This window comes from Heterocephalus glaber, unplaced genomic scaffold (assembly GCF_053883595.1).
Source record: "Heterocephalus glaber isolate CG9 unplaced genomic scaffold, H.glaber_assembly_v1.0 deba00001606, whole genome shotgun sequence".
NCBI classification, from domain to species: Eukaryota; Metazoa; Chordata; class Mammalia; order Rodentia; family Bathyergidae; genus Heterocephalus; species Heterocephalus glaber.
The window spans coordinates 29,626,881-29,642,685 of record NW_028258377.1 but is presented as its reverse complement, the minus strand read 5'-3'; the positions used below and the strand labels follow the sequence as shown (position 1 = coordinate 29,642,685).

The following is a 15,805-nucleotide window of genomic DNA, read 5'->3' as shown; positions in this document are numbered from 1 at the left end:
AGGAAAAGACTTCAGTTGTTTTCAGGAAGGAGTCAACCTGGGTATATACACATGTGACACAAAATAACCAAAGTCAATGTCTCCACTTTTGAATGGAAAACAGCTTGAGGTGAGCAACATGAGAATGACAAGAAATGCAACAGTAATCTGCCAGGTTCTGATTTTGTAACTTGGACACCAGAGGATATACCCTAAGCAAGAATAGCAGCAAGAGTTAAAAAGTAAGAGACCCCTCCAAGTACCATCTCCAAGTACCATTATGAACACAGCAAATCAAACACGTAGGAACTGAGAAGACAAGTGTAAGAAGATGGATTTTCTGGGAAACAACTCAGGGATGTTGAGAAATCATATAAAATACTAAGGAGGATAGAAATCTTTTATCAAGAGGGGCTGAAAGCCAGTGACTAGTTATTGCAATTATTCTTTTGTATTCACAGAAGCATGAGACCTGGAAGTAAGAAAAAGTGAGAAGGGAATACCAGAATATTAACAAGTCTCTGGTGATATAATTTTAGGTGACTGTTACTACCTTTAAATTTTCTACATTTTTCAAAAATTGTCTACAGTGAACACTGTGATTTTATAATCAGAAAAAATGTATAGTTTTTAAAAACTCAGATATTAAATTCTAGTAATAAAAAATGCTCTAAGATTAAAAATCAAGCCAACAATACAATCTGTATTTCAGACTTACTACAGCGTAAGTGCTAGTCATAGAATTGGGAGTATATTTTATTATAGTAAGCACATTTCAATCAAAATTATGAAAATTTACATTTCAAAAGATATTATACCCCTAAAATTTATTCTATTATATTTATAATATCATTTTCGTCACCTATATTTTAACATTCTGTTCCAAAGTAGAAAGCTGATATTCTTTGGCAGAATTGAGTCTTAGATTTTAGGTCTGGCAGACCTAGGCAAACAGTATCACTCAAGATTGTCAGTTCTGAGCTATATAATTAACCCAAACAATTTATAGTACTCATCCATTCTACATGGATGTAAGCTTATGCTAATTCTCACACTTCATACATTGACTTTTTTGGTTTTTGTTTTTTGAGGCAAAGTAGTCAGGTTCAGGCCAGCCTCTGGCTATCAACTCACTGGTACGTAGTCCAGGTTCGCCTTGAACTCAGTCCTCCTGCCCCCACCTCTCCTGTGGTGGGATTATGGGTGTTACACCATCACACCTAGCTAAAAGTTGATTTTCTAAAAATGATGAAAGTAATGAAGTCTGTAAGAGTTAAGATGCTCCCTTAGCCTGTCTTTAGAAATTCTTTTCTCAGGTAATATAGAAAAGCTCAAAATACCTTCAAACACAACTTTCAGGCTTGTTTAGTATTAAGCTTGCTTTTAAGCAAAAATAAAATTTGAACATAACCCCAAATTTACTTTAAAAATAAGTATTAAAAAATGGGTTTTGGATACCTACCCAAGACTTGACTTAACAGTATTTATGAAAAGCATTTTATTGGGAAAAGAAAGTTTAAATTCAGTCACATATTTCTAATGTGTAGTCACACTTACCTGGAGATTTGATGTCCAGCATAGAGAAGCAAGGCAGTCAAAAAATATAAATAAAGCTGAACCAGATGCTGCCTGGGCAAGGTGAGTAACACAACACTTAAGATATAACCTGCAGCAGAAATTAAGAAATATAAATTAAATATAATTCTAACTCAGTTTCTCAATTAACTATATCAGAAAGCGCTTGAAGTAGATTGTTTTGCATTTAGGCTTCAACTTCTGAGGTTTTTTTCATATCACTATCAAAGTTCATTCATGGCCTGGGGATTTAGCTCAGTGGCGCTGTGCCTGCCTTGTAAGCTCAAGGTTCTGAGTTCGATCCCCAGTAACAGCCCCCCTCCAAAAAAGTTTGTTGAGCACAGGAATATCATTATGGATTTTTTTGTTGTTCAACATGTTTTAGCATTTGGCACTTTTCATGTAGATTTTCGAACTCTGTACTCAAATACAGAGTACAAAGGTATAACATGACTCCTCTTATCATCTAGTTTTTCTCAACGACTTCTTGTTTTACACCAATTTTCTCTCTCTCTGGTGGCACAGGAAGAACTGGGTCTAAGACTGCCCCTTTTGATTTCAAGATCTTATTTCTCTAACTTCAGATTTTCTCTCTCCTAAATTTTCAAATCATCCCACTTAACACCAATTCCTGTTTGAAAGAATGTACAGGGCTCTTCCCCATCTTGGAAAAAACAAACACTTCTCTTCAGTGATTTCTTCTATTCTTAATTTTTTTCAAATTATCTGTATGCACTGCCTCTATTTTGTAACCATCTATTTCCTTCTCTGTCTTCCATAATCTACAAACTCCCTTTTCTCATATACTCTAAGGAAACCTGGAAGTCAAAAACAGCCTACTCATCAAATGTAACACACATCCTGCTTTCCCTTGGTGTTATGGTTTATATCTACATCTTCCCTGTGGCCTCATGGGCTCTGAGGCAGGGCTTGAGGAAGGTGATGAGACCCCGGGGGGGGGGGGGGGGGCGTACAGCTAAACATGATGTTAGGAGGTAGGGCCTAGTCAGAAGAGGTGGGTCGCTGGGGCCGCTACCTGGTAGGTTGTTATCTTCTTCCCTTGTTCCTCTTCCCTTAGCACTGCTTCCCATCTACCATGAAATGGGCAGCTTTCCTCCACCTAGGCCCTTCCACAATGCTGCTGACTATGCAAGGACCGAAACTTCTAAAACATGAGCCACAATAAACCTCTCTTCCTTTAAGCTGTAGGGTCTGGTATTTTGTCCTGGTGGCGAGGAAGCTAAGACACTTAGTCTTACCAGCTAAGGCCAAAACCCTCCAAACCCCATTATTCTTCAGCTCTGTGACAGATTTCCTCTTACATTCTAATATCTCTGCTTTTCACTTTCTCTAAAGAACAAAGGAAATTTGGTCGCTAAACAACTGTTTTTTTCTCTATAAAGGATCTGACACAGAATTTATTTTACTGTTTTGAATACTGATATCATCCCATATATATGTTACAAATAGTTACAAAGCTCCTACAACAATCACAAAAACACGTCCTCATTTCTAAGTGGACATTCTGTACATCATGATGCCTTAGAGCCCATATTCTTCTATGGAACGAGTATAAACTGCGCCATTTCTTCTCCCTTAACAAGGTATCTCAACCTCTTTTACACTCTGAAATTCTGTTCACTCTGACTCAAAATTGGAGTTTTGAATGAGTATGGCTTACTATTCATTCTGCAGAGCTATCCATAACAAAGTTGATAATGATGAAACTAATGCAATAGTAATTTATAATTAAGAAGGCCAAAACATTTAAAAATGTAGACTTGCTTAAAGCAACACTGATGAATCTATTAATTTTTACTATTTAAATATAAGATAGTACTAGAGAAAAATGAGGCCCTGGATTAAAACAGCACCTTTAGGTAAGGAGTTGGTTGAGTCAGCTACAAAACACACTATTTAAATAGACTTTATTGTCGCTCACTGGATGAGTGGATGAGAACAAGGAAGTGAAAGTGGTTCTAATTTTTCTAGTCTGGGTAACCAAGAAACAGCTTTGCTATTAAGATGGGAAATGAAAGAGGATGATAAGGTCTGAGGTGGGGTAAAGGTGGTAAGTTCAGTGACTGAAGACAAGTGTTTACAGAAATGTCTAACATGTGGTTAGAAATTTGTCCATTATGGATCAGATACTAGCTAGGTGCTAGGAATACTGGGATAACAACCTCTCTCTGAACTTTAAACTCACAATCTAGCTGGGAAAGAGTTTAAGTATAGAGACCCTCAGAATGCAGCATAGTAAGAGCCATGACGGTGTCAACGAAGTACTATGGGTCAGAGGAAGAACTCCAACTCCAGGCTAGGTGGTCAAAAAGAAGTAGAAAGTGAAGACAGAGATTTGTAGCCAAAACTATGTGACATCAACCAAACCACCAAAGATGAAAACTGGACACAAATTCTGGGCACTATCAATACTTAACTCTAAAGGAAAAAAAAAACACTGAGAAAGAATGGTCAGAGTTAGAAGAATCAGAGCAAAGATTCAAGAAAGGAAAAGTAGTCAATGGCTTCATAAACGGTTTGAAAAAGCCTGCAGAATTAGGACACAAATGAGGTTTGAATTTTAGTAGAGCACTAATGATTTCAGTAATGGCAGTTTCAACAGAGTTTTTATATCCAAAGCAATAAAAAGAAAATATCTACACATGAACTTAACATGAACTTAACAACAAACGTCTAAAACCTATGTGGAGAAAACTTAAAAACACTCCAGGATGGAAGACAAATCTTGAACATAGGAAGGCTTTCTGTATTCCTACACAGAGAAGTGCATCTTTAAGCTATCACTTTGCCCTAACTTAAAATGTTAATAATAATGCAATCTCAATAAAATAACAGGTTTTTTTGTTTGGGGACTAAACTAGATAATTAAGTTCTATAGAAAACTAACAATAAAAACACTGAAGAGAAAATAAGGAAAATGAAGGGTCTAACTAGCATCTAATCTAAGTCTTCAATAAATAAAGCAGGGTGATAACAGTCCACAAACAGGCAGATAGATGAAAAGACCAGGAAAAATGTTTGGGATGGAACAAAATATCCTAGGAAGAGACTTCTAAATAGTTACTTAGAAAAAATAAAATAGCTCTTATTGGGCCGGGGATTTAGCTCAGTGGCACTGCACCTGCCTTGTAAGCACAAGGTCCCAAGTTTGATCCCCAGTACTAAAAAAAATAGCTGTCATCCACTGTATATGCAGATAAAATTCTAAATGAGACAAAAATGTAAGCATGAAATATGATAGCACAACAGTATCAGAACTTTTAGAATATATTTAGGAAATATTACATACTTTGACAGGTTACTCTAAACAACAAACAGTTCAAGCTGAAAATATCGGTTCATGCTACACAGGAAATACTACAAAGAATCAACAACTGGGACCTCATCTTATTAAAAAGCTTTTGCACAGCAAGAGAAACCATTAAGAGAGTGAAGAGACACCCCACAGGGTGGGAAAACATTTTTACCAGCTATTCATCAGACAAAGGACTACTATCTAGACTAAAGTACACAAAAACAATCAGACCCCCAAATTTAAAGACCCAATCCTTGGGCCAGGGATTTAGCTCATTGGTGCCATGCCTGCCTGGCAAGTGCAAGGTCCAGAGTTCAATTCCCCATATCAGAAAGAAAAAAAAAATTCACTCATTAAAGACCCAATCCAAATATGGGCATCTGAAATGAACAGATACTTCTCAAATGAGGAAGTCGAAATGGCAATTAAATATATGAAAAAATGTTTAACATCACTTGTCATTGGAGAATTGTAAATGAAAACACTGAGAGTCCATCTCAACCCAGAAAGAATGGCTGCTATCAAGAAATCAACCAATAACAGATGCTGGATGGGCTGTGAGGAAAAAGGAACCCTTCTCCACTGTTGGTGGGAGTGTAGTCTGGTGCAACCACTGTGGAAATCAGTATGGAGATTCCTTAAGAAACTAAACTTGAGGTTCCAATTTGACTCAGCTGTTCCCCTTCTTGGTATCTTCCCAAAAGAATTAAAAGCATCATACCACAGTGACATATGCACATCCATGTTTACAGTGGCACAGTTTTTAATAGCTAAATCTTAGAAACAGCCCAAATACCCTTCAACTGACAAATGGGTAAAGAAAATGTGTTTTTTTAATACAATGGAGTACTACTCTGCCATACAGAAAGACGAGCTTGAGACCTTTCTAGCTAAATGGATGCACCTTGAGACCATACTCTTAAGTGAAATAAATCAAATACATGTTTATAAATATCCAACTGTTTCGCTGGTGTGAGAAACAGAAAGTGGAAATAAGGCCTAAAGTGTATAATAGATATTGGGAAAGGGGAAGAAAATGTTCAAATAGGAAGGGGAATGAGGGAGGAGGGAGGTTAGAAAAAAAAGGAAGGGACAAGAAAAAAAAAAGAAAATGGGAAAAAATGGAAAGAAAGCTTTTGTACATAGGGAAGGGAGGGGGCTTTAGGGGAGAGAGGGATTGGGAAAAAAGAGGCGGAATGTATCATTTACAGGTGCAAATTTCCTACAATAAGTGTTATCACTATGTATGCCTAAAATGAACCAATAAATGTTTTCCTATTAAAAAAAAAATATTGGTTCATATAAACTAAGTTTTCTCTACCACATCATGTAATAAGAGTATTTAAGAAGGCTCAGTTGAATTCCCAAAGTTACAAGCCAGAGTATGAATTTCAACTGTATCAGAACCCATTCAACTTTTAAAATTAATGTTTCTGGTTATTAGGCAGCTGTTTTATAATAAATATTTTAATCTTTTCATGCATAATATATGATAAGCACATTTTAAAAACCACAGTGTGTATTACTTTGCTGATTAAGCTTAAAATCTATGCCAAGTACCCAATTGTTCTTCTATAACTGACTGGAATTACTTTCCATAAATTGGCTAAGATACAAAACCTTTAATAAAAGGCTGACAATTACAGTGTTTTGCACCATAAAGGAATCTTATTTCACCAACTTTCCTAAGGTAAGCCCACTGACAACAGACGAGTTCTGTTTCTAATACACTCTTCTTCCCATAGTGACTCACTTAGTTCTCTCTTAAAGGCATGGGGGTTTTGAGGGCTAAGATTTAGAACTCAAAAAGTCCTTCTGCAGATAAAAATAAATCTCATACAGGGAGAATAACCTTTCTCAATTTTATAAAACATACACAGTGTGATGAACAAATTCTAATAATAAAAATACTAATATAAAAACACTGTAATACCTCATTCAAACCATGTCCAGAGTTAGGCAACAGCAATGTCATTAAAAATATCAATTACCTACCAACTAAATATTCATTTAAATTAAGGATACTTTTTTTTTGGTACAGGGATTGAACTTGGGACCTTGCACTTGCAAGGCAGGCGCCAGAACCACTGAGCTAAATCCCCAGCCCAAGGATACTTTTTTTATAGATGAATATTATCTGTCCCATGCTTGTATTTCTTGACTTTAATTTCTTTAACCTTTCATCATCTCTTTTACCACAGCCTTCAAAGTACACCAATTATAATTTCAGATGTGTTTTTTTAAGGAAGAAAATAAACCGCAGTACCATTTCCTACATTTCATTTAATTGAAATGAATGCTTTATTTTCAACTGGTATGAACATTTTGTTTGTCTCAGGGAACAGTAGGGAATACTGCACTTTAAAAAAATCTTACTTTTTCCCACTACCAAACTTTAAGGACAATAAGAAGCAGCCAAATGCCTGGAAAAATACTTCTCAGTATTCACATTTCATCATATTAAAAGCTAAAATGTTATCTTCTGCATTCCAGTTATATCCAATAAAATACTGCCTACTATCCTCTAGCCTTAATAATTCATATGCAATGATAAGACAAAACTATAAACAAGATGCATATACACTCATTAATGACCACCAGTCACCTCTGTAAACAAAATTCATTTTACCCAAATTCAGAAATACCTAGATATAAACCATAATGTTCACAATATAATCAGAATAAGTGTGTAGATACTTACCTACATAATGCATATTAAGGGCCAAATACTTATACTGGAAAAGAGGGTTGTTATTGAGGCTACTTCTTTGAATCTGCTGGAAAAACGAGCTGACATCCCATCTGTACAGGACGTCCAACAGCATGATGCTGGGCACCCTCAGGGCCACATTTAACACCGCCTCCAGTTTTTCCTTTGCAGCCATTTTTTTGCTTTGTTTTTGTTTTTTCGTGGAACAGACCTAAAATTCAGAAAACACAGTATATTTTAAAAAGTCAAACTACTTTTAAATATCCTCTTATGTATCTAATGCATTGCCATATACCACACAAATACTAAAACTCCTTAGCTATATCTATTTTTAGGTATTTATGAAATAAGCCTTGTATTGTGTTTTTGCATTGACACTTTCAGGTCTGCCCATATTTATCACTCTGATTAAATGATCAGACCCCAAAACTTACTTTTTAAAAAGCCACTAACTTCAAATATAGCTACTTAGCAACAATACGCCATATAAGAATACTTTCAAATTTTGTCCAATTAAATATGAAAATCCAATTGTATATAAATGAGGCTTACATGGCTCCTAAAGAGAATAAATCTTAAATATTTGCTAAATAAAAACATCTATTCAAAAAGAGTTTTACAAATTCACATTTAGTTTGCAGTAATTTTATACTCTATTCTTCTCCTTATTCACTTATAATCAAAGCTGAAATATTACATTTACAATCCAGAGCACTCATAGTGAAGATACAGGTAGAAGAAACATTTACAATATTGTTTCCTTGAATTATTAAACTCTTAAATCTAAAATTCGCACAATCTAGCCAGGCACACCAGCTACTAGAAGGCTAAGGCAAGGGTATCAAAAGTTCGAGGCTGGCATGGGCCTTGAGACCCTGTCTCAAAGGGCTTGGGTTGCTCAATGGTTGAGTGCTTGCCTCGCATGTACAAGGCTCTGGGTTCAATCCTCAGTACCCATGGTTGCCCCCCCCCAGGAGAAAAATTCCCAAAATGTCTCTTCACAGTGGGAAAATAACACTGATCAAATTCTTCCCTTGGTATACAGACAGGCAGGAACACTGAAGTCAGGCACCAAATCTGCAAGGCCTTTCCTTAGATGGCGATAAGTTTTAACAGAAAGAAAGAAAAAGAAAAAAACCCCGCCGTTATCAGGATCTTAAAAGGACAATTAAATGCAACAGTGTCCTACATGTAAAGCTGCAGATTAATCCAAGGAATTTTAAGAGTGCAGTGCAAACAAAAGTAAAGGACAATTTAAGAGTAAAGATAATTCTAGTTTGTTGGCTTTAACAATATCCTTTTAAGAATTCTGCTGAGAAAGCTAAACACATTTCCAGCTTTGGCAGTAATTTTAGACATTACAGGATAAATGAAAACATTTATTTCTGAAGAAAATTACAGTGACAGACTGCTATGCTATGGTTAAATATTTGCCAGTATTTTCCATCTTACCCTTCAATTTTCCTAACTTCCTAGGTCAGACAGTGAAAATTCAGAAACACCTCAACTGAGCACAACACTAATACAAGTTTTTTTATGATCATGTATCAATAATTTCCATAACCCAATGTGAGATGTGGGTATACAACTACCAATGACATATAATTAATATTTTATGGATGAAATCTGTAATTCTGATTACATTAAATGAACAAGGCCCAAGGCCTTTGAATAATTTTCCCACACATGAAAACAGTATTATGATTATCAAAACCAAATAACCATGCCCTAAGGGAAAAAAAAAAGAGGTGAAAAATCAAGTCTCTAACATTTATTGCAAACTACACCATTCAGAAAACTGAACTAATTTCTGTAAACTCTTGAGGTTATAGTCAACCCTTCATCGCTACAGGTTTTGCATCTGTGGACTGAAGCAACCTCAGTTCAAAAATATCAGGGAAAAGAAATCATGTCTGTACTGAACATGCACAAACATTTTTTTTTTTTTTGCTTACAGACTTTTTTTTTTTTTTTTTACATTATTTGCTCAACAATATAGCATACTATTTACACAGCACTTACACTGACTGCATTGGGTATTGTAAGTTATCTGGAGATGATTTAAAACATACAGATGGGCAGAGATTATATACCGCTTATATACAAGATTTGAACTTCCACCGATTTTGCTAAGGAGGCTTCTAGGACCAAACTATATTTAAAAAGAAAAACTATTAAAAAAAAAAGAACTATTGGGAGAAAATACACTAAAAGAATCCCAGGAATATTCTTTTATACAGCAGGTCTAGGGCTGATCCCTTTTTCTGTTTGTCAAGTTTTTTAAGACTATCCATGTATCCTTTTATCATAGGGGCAGAATTAACAAAGAAATTACTGATGAAAAGTATAATGTACCTACGCCACTGAAATGACTTCAGAAAATACTATTTACTTTGGTGGTCAATTTCTTTTAAAGTATATGAGTAATTATTCTCACAATCCACAAGACACATATGGAAATGGCCATGTATTGAGATGACAGTATACCTGACAGTCTTTATATTGTAATGGGAAAGTAACTATTTTTTCCATATCCCAGATCTAATATAAATCATTTCTTGTTTTGTAACAAAAAGGCAAGGGGGAGCGACTGCTAAGTTAAAACTTATGTTCTGTATTTATTTCATCTGACTCTGAGCCTTCCTCTTGCATTTGTTTTGTTATTTTAAAATATACCCACTTTCACCATTTATTGTAGCTCTTAAAGGGGTGAAGAAATCTAAATCTGCTAGGGGAAAAAAAAAAAAATCTCCCTAATCCATACAGAGGATCTACTACAAAAGAAGTCCATTAGCAGAATGGTACATGTTCTCTCATTTTCCAACCAAAACCTTACAAATATAACAAAAGGCAAACCTCACAAACACACCAAAAAGCAAAACAAAATAAAACCTCCCTAAAGCTCTGCCAATACAGAATATCCAAGAAGCAACAGAGATCTCCAAACTCTGTAGCACAATCAACTCAAGACTCGAATGTACCTAAGAAGGATGACACCAGATAAAATTATACCGTCTAATGACAAATTTATTACTCAAGATTTATTGCTGTACCTGAATGATATTTTAACAAGTCATTGTCAGCTGGCCACGTGTAAGGACATGGAGAAAACATTTAATACAGTACATGGAAAATCAGATAGGAAAAAACTCGTATTTTTCAAAAACCTTGTAATCTTGAACCTTTCTAAAGTACAAGTATACATGATAGGTGGTAACCATCACAAATAAATACTGCATACTAACTGGCACCAGACACTAAAACCAACACAAACAAAATTCTGAAATACTTATCTTGATTAGATACTGTACCTGAAATCACTCACCTGTCAAATTACTGTATTACACTACAAAGTAAAAACAAAGCCTTCTTTGCTGACATAGACAGATACACCTCCATAACATTTGTTTCAAGCCCAACTTACTTTTTCCCTACATGTACTGTCAGGCTGGTGAGCATATCAGAAAGTTGAAGGGAGATCAAAATTCTCTTAAAACCAAAATAATACCAAATAATCCTAGAAAATATGGAGAGCTGAAAGCAAAGAAAATTTATAAAAGTCTGACACACCTAAAGCCAAACATACAAATTTTGTGCAGTTTTACCTTCTATGTAAGATTTTAAAATTTTCTTCTTGAACTGCAAAAAGAACTGGGATGTAATACTCCAACATGACATCTCTGTAAGTCATAAGCTAAATGTGACTGTAGTTCAAAGATGCTTTACACAGTAAAAACAGCTTAAAAAATAAAAAGACTTTTCTTTCCAAAATCAGAATCTACCAGGAAAGGTTCAATAAATGCTAACAATTTCAAGAAATGACTTTCCCAGGCTTGGAAACAGCAATCAGTACTTACAAACACAGTAACATCTAGTATAAGCATGTATAATGTGCAGAGTTTACTGTTCAGATGTGTAGGTTGGGAAACACAGGGGGCCTCGTTCTACCCTTTCCTGAAAATACAGTACTTTGGTTTTCAATATGAAAAAACCAAACAGGGCTGGGGATTTAGCTCAGTGGCACCGTACCTGCCTGGCAGGCGCAAAGTCCTGAGTTCGATCCCCAGTACCAAAAACAAAGCAAACAAACCATCCTAATAAAAATGTTTTCAAAGACACAGTGGGTCTCTGCTGGAAAACTTAAAGCAGAAAGAGAACTGGAAAATATGATTTATTTTACACCGCCAAAAAAGGTCCTCACATCTCCATCTCCTACACTTCCCTCTAAAAAGACAAAGTAAAAATGACATGTGACAATGTAAAACTGGTAATTAAGATAATTAGATAATTGGTGATAATAGATAATTTAGGACTGAACGTTCTACACTCTTTTCTCCCCAATATAAGAAAACCAAAAATCACTATTCATCATTAACCTTTCTTTGTCCCAACCAATTTTAAAAAAAAATTCTACCGTCAGCAACAACTGATCTTAAAAGATCTTTCTGGCTCTCCATTTGTTAGAATGGTAAGACCTTAAAATGAAAAAGGGCAAAACCAGAGCCTAAAATCGTAAGTAAACTCAGCCCAGAAATGAGATACAACGAAAAAGAACGCACTTCTTACATAAGCACTGGGACCTGTTTTAAACATAGCTGGTCCTCCCCATTCCCACACGTACCAGCTAACTTTGTATATATCTGATTTTCACATGAACTACTAGCAATTCTGATTTCTTATCTCCAAAACGGCAAAAATACGAGTCTACTCTGAAATAAAAGGGCTGTCTCTCAATTTAAAGAGCAGACGGAGGAAATGAAAAGAGCTACCTCTGCCATTGGGCGCTCAGCCCGGGTCACGACTGCAGCACGGACAGCTCATCCTTTTGGACAGGATTCCAGACTCAGAAATGCATACTCCGTATTTTAAAAAACAAAAAACCACAAAGTCCTCTCCTCTCCAACTAGTTTTCTGTTTACTGCAGACTGCGATGCAAAGACATACATTAATCTTTGATTGCTTTCTCACTGCAAAGGCCCCTTTCTCTCCGGCTGCACCTCCTCCCCCACGCCCTGATCTCAGCCGCGTTTGAACTATAGTAACCCCAAGCCAGCTCGCGCACGCCGGCAGCACAGCAGCAACAGCAACAGCAACGTGTCCGCAGCCGCCCCGGGGCTCAGGAATTACGTTCCGCAAAAACTCTGCCAGGAGAAGCAGGCCCGGGAGCTTCCCTCTCATCTCTCCAAGGGTGCTGGCTCGGCTGTGCCACACACCAAAAGGCTTGCAAAAAAAGAGATGCCAGCAAAGTTCACAATCCCTGAAAAGAATGGGGGCTACTTCCAGCAGGGAGGGCGGGGGTCTCAGAGTCCCCGGATGGAGAAAGTAGACCTGGAGGGGGAGAATCGCGGGATCACCAGAGGGAGAGGAAACTGCAGGCACAAAAAGGATGAGCAGCCTACTTATGGCTAAAAAAGGGCTGACAGAGGGGATGCGGAGCAAGGGATTGCCACTCGAAGGGTTTGCCAGGCCTTTCTGCGCTCTCAAACCTTACAGCGCTTGGAAGGAGTAGGGCTGCGTAGACCAAAGGGGAAGGCGACGGGGACTAGCGAAAGGAGGCAAAGTGGACAAAGAGGCGAAAAGGTAAAAGTTGCAAATGGCGACTGGGAAAGGGGCAACTCGGGAAGGGACTTAGACAAGGCCTTGAAATGGGGTGCAGGAGAGGCACGAGAGGAGCCCGAGTTTGGGCAGCTCAGGAACGCCAGGGTCTCTCCAGGCGCGGGAGGGCGCGGAGGCCCCGGGGCTGGAGGAGCGGGCTCCCGGGCCCGGGAGGCTGGGCAGAGTCGGAGGGGCCCGGGGAGCGCGCGAGGAGCTGAGGAACAGAGGGCAGGGGTGCTGGTGAGGAGCGGAAGTGGGCTCGGCCGAGGATGGGAGGGAGAGGAGGGAGGTGGGCTAGGGAGGGGGCGGGGAAAGAGGAAGGAGCTGGGGCCGGATGGGGGAGGGGAGGGACGACGCGGGAAGCCGGCGGGGACCTGGGGGTGGCGTGAGGAAGGCTGCGCGGCGCGGTCACCTCGGGCTGCAGCCTCCCTCCCCGCGGGCCGGCAGACGGGCTCTGCAGCAACCGGCTCTCTCGCCCGCCCTCCTGTTCTCGGGTGGCGGCGACGGGGGCCGGGACTGCGCGGCTCGCTCACAGCGGCGGCTCTTCTGCTCTGGGCCTTGGTTGCTGCGTCTTGGGCGGTGGAGGCGGCGGCGGCGGCAGCGGTCCGACCCTTGCGGTCACCATCGTCCGCGGCAGCAGGCGCCCCCGGGCCGAGCCCCTCAGCAGCCGGCGGCGGCGGCGGCCATGGCCTCCAGCTCGCTGCTCCCGCCCCCGGCGTTCTGCGGCGGCCAGCCCGGCTCCCGAGTTCTGCGCCTGCGCCTGCGCGTGCCCCGCCGGCGCGCGCCCCGCCCCCCCGCGCCCACGCTCACTCACAATCGCGCACGCGGGGTGCTTCCTGCGCCGCCCCCGGTACGTGGGCGGGAGACACGAACCTCTCCTGGCGCACACGGCAGGCTGGGGCCGCTATGAAGACGCACACCACGCCGACACCTGTACTCGCACTGTGACACGCGCCATTCTGACACGTGCTCTTGCACACTTCCCAAACACCAGGACCCGCACGGGCTCTCCCCCACACTCACCTGCGGAGACCACGTGGGAGACTGTGCAGGGCTGATCCCGTCAGGGTGCAATCGCAGTAGCAGTGATGTATGCGAAAAAATTTAACTCCTTCGCTGTGTGGACAAGACTGCGCACTGCAAGGCGTCGGACACGTCCGCTAGGGCTCAGCAATGCCAAGCACCGAATGGTTTGGTTCAAAGAATTTCATTATAGTATGAAGTTGAACTGTGTTTATTTTTCTTTGGGGGGCTAAGTAAGGTTTAAAACAGAGATTAGTGTACACATCCTGTCCCCAGTATCGAATTCTTCCCATTTGTTCTGTGCCAGTCTCTAACATTAATGCACATTCCTGCCTTAATTTAAATGTCATGTTTTAAGGCAAGAAGCAGTTCCGCAACAGTCTCAACTGTTCGGAGTGTACACAGAAGAAACCAAGGATGTCATGGTTCCTGGGCCCTGGCAGGACTTCTCATTCACACGTTATGATCTATTGCCCTTTGTCACTACCTCCTTCCACAATCCCTCTCTGCTGTTCTTGCTCTTTGGTTAGTCCCTGTAGAGCCAGTACAGTGGCTACTGGAAGCTAGTGTGGCCTTCGATGGTGAGTGTACCTGTGTAAAGGGAAGAGGAGCACAAAGTAATGGGTAAGGTGTTGCAATTATAGTGCATCATTCTAAACTTCCAATGCCCCAATTTATGCATGCACAAGAGAAATTAATGTACCCTGTTTTGAAATGTGAGAAAGTCCAGTTGCTGTCCTCTGCGTTTTAACTGTCAGCCATCCACCTCCCCCAGTTCTGAAAATTTAGTGTCTCCACAGAACTAAAAGCAAGCTCATCATTTACAAAATGGAATCCCTGGAGGCATCAGTCAACCAAATTCAGAGTGATTTGCCTTCCGCAAGCTTGATAGAAGACTTGGAGAGTCAAGTTTTTTAAATTTCTGGTAATTGTGTCCCTAACTCCTTAAAACAAGCCACCTTTCATCCAGGTGCCTCAGACCACTTTAGAAAATCTCTAAACTCGCCACATCCCAGGGAGGCAGTTTTACGAGTCTCTTTGTATGGTCTAGTAAGTGAGAAATTACAGAGGCCTCATGACTAATGACTGGAATTTGAAGCTGCCCAGAATACCAGGGCCTTCTCTTTGGTTCCTTACCTGCTTAACAGTTCTGCTACCAGCTCAATCAAGAAAACAAGCCAAAAACATTACAAAATTAAGACATACATAACACTAAATTCTAATTGGATTTGCTTATTCTTCTTGGATAAACTACAAAGTCTTGAAAATACTACTTTATGTTCTGTTTAAAACCCTACCTCAGTTCTTGCCTCTCCTTTTTTAAAGGGGTAAGAAAATGGCTTCAAAGCTATATTACCATCGCTGTAAGTCCTCTGGACTTGTAAAGGTGGGAAAACGTATAGGACTTTTTAACTTTGAATTTTACAGCAGCTGTCTGTAATGCTGAGGTCCAAAACAACATATAAAGAAAGTTATTCTGGTAATGAAAGGGTTACTGTTATTATATTGCTACTAATCCAGTTTGGGGAAAGCCAGAAACAGGTAATCAAAGTGAACTCAGAAGAAGCCAAGGAAAAAAAGAATTGGGGGGTGGGGGTTGGAGGGAA

The 15,805-nt window shown here is 39.6% G+C and overlaps 1 protein-coding gene across 7 annotated transcripts in view; it reads right to left on the bottom strand.

Annotated features, from left to right (window-relative positions):
- Positions 1-14,427, bottom strand: part of Rnf145 (ring finger protein 145) — a 50,072-nt gene extending 35,645 nt beyond the window's left edge. Inside the window, exons 1-4 of one of the 7 annotated variants that reach the window (XM_004836473.3) lie at positions 13,588-13,897; positions 12,350-12,505; positions 7,572-7,791; positions 1,537-1,645 (exon numbers count right to left, since the gene is read on the bottom strand). In XM_004836473.3, the coding sequence (XP_004836530.1) occupies positions 1,537-1,645; positions 7,572-7,791; positions 12,350-12,358 (338 nt within the window). In that variant the 5' untranslated portion in view covers positions 12,359-12,505; positions 13,588-13,897. Of the gene's footprint in view, positions 1-1,536; positions 1,646-7,571; positions 7,792-12,349; positions 12,512-13,587; positions 13,900-13,989; positions 14,008-14,048 lie in introns of those variants that run through there. The other 6 variants (XM_087194901.1, XM_087194900.1, XM_021240425.2 and 3 more) reach the window with 6 other exon arrangements.
- Between the last annotated feature and the right edge of the window lie 1,378 nt (positions 14,428-15,805).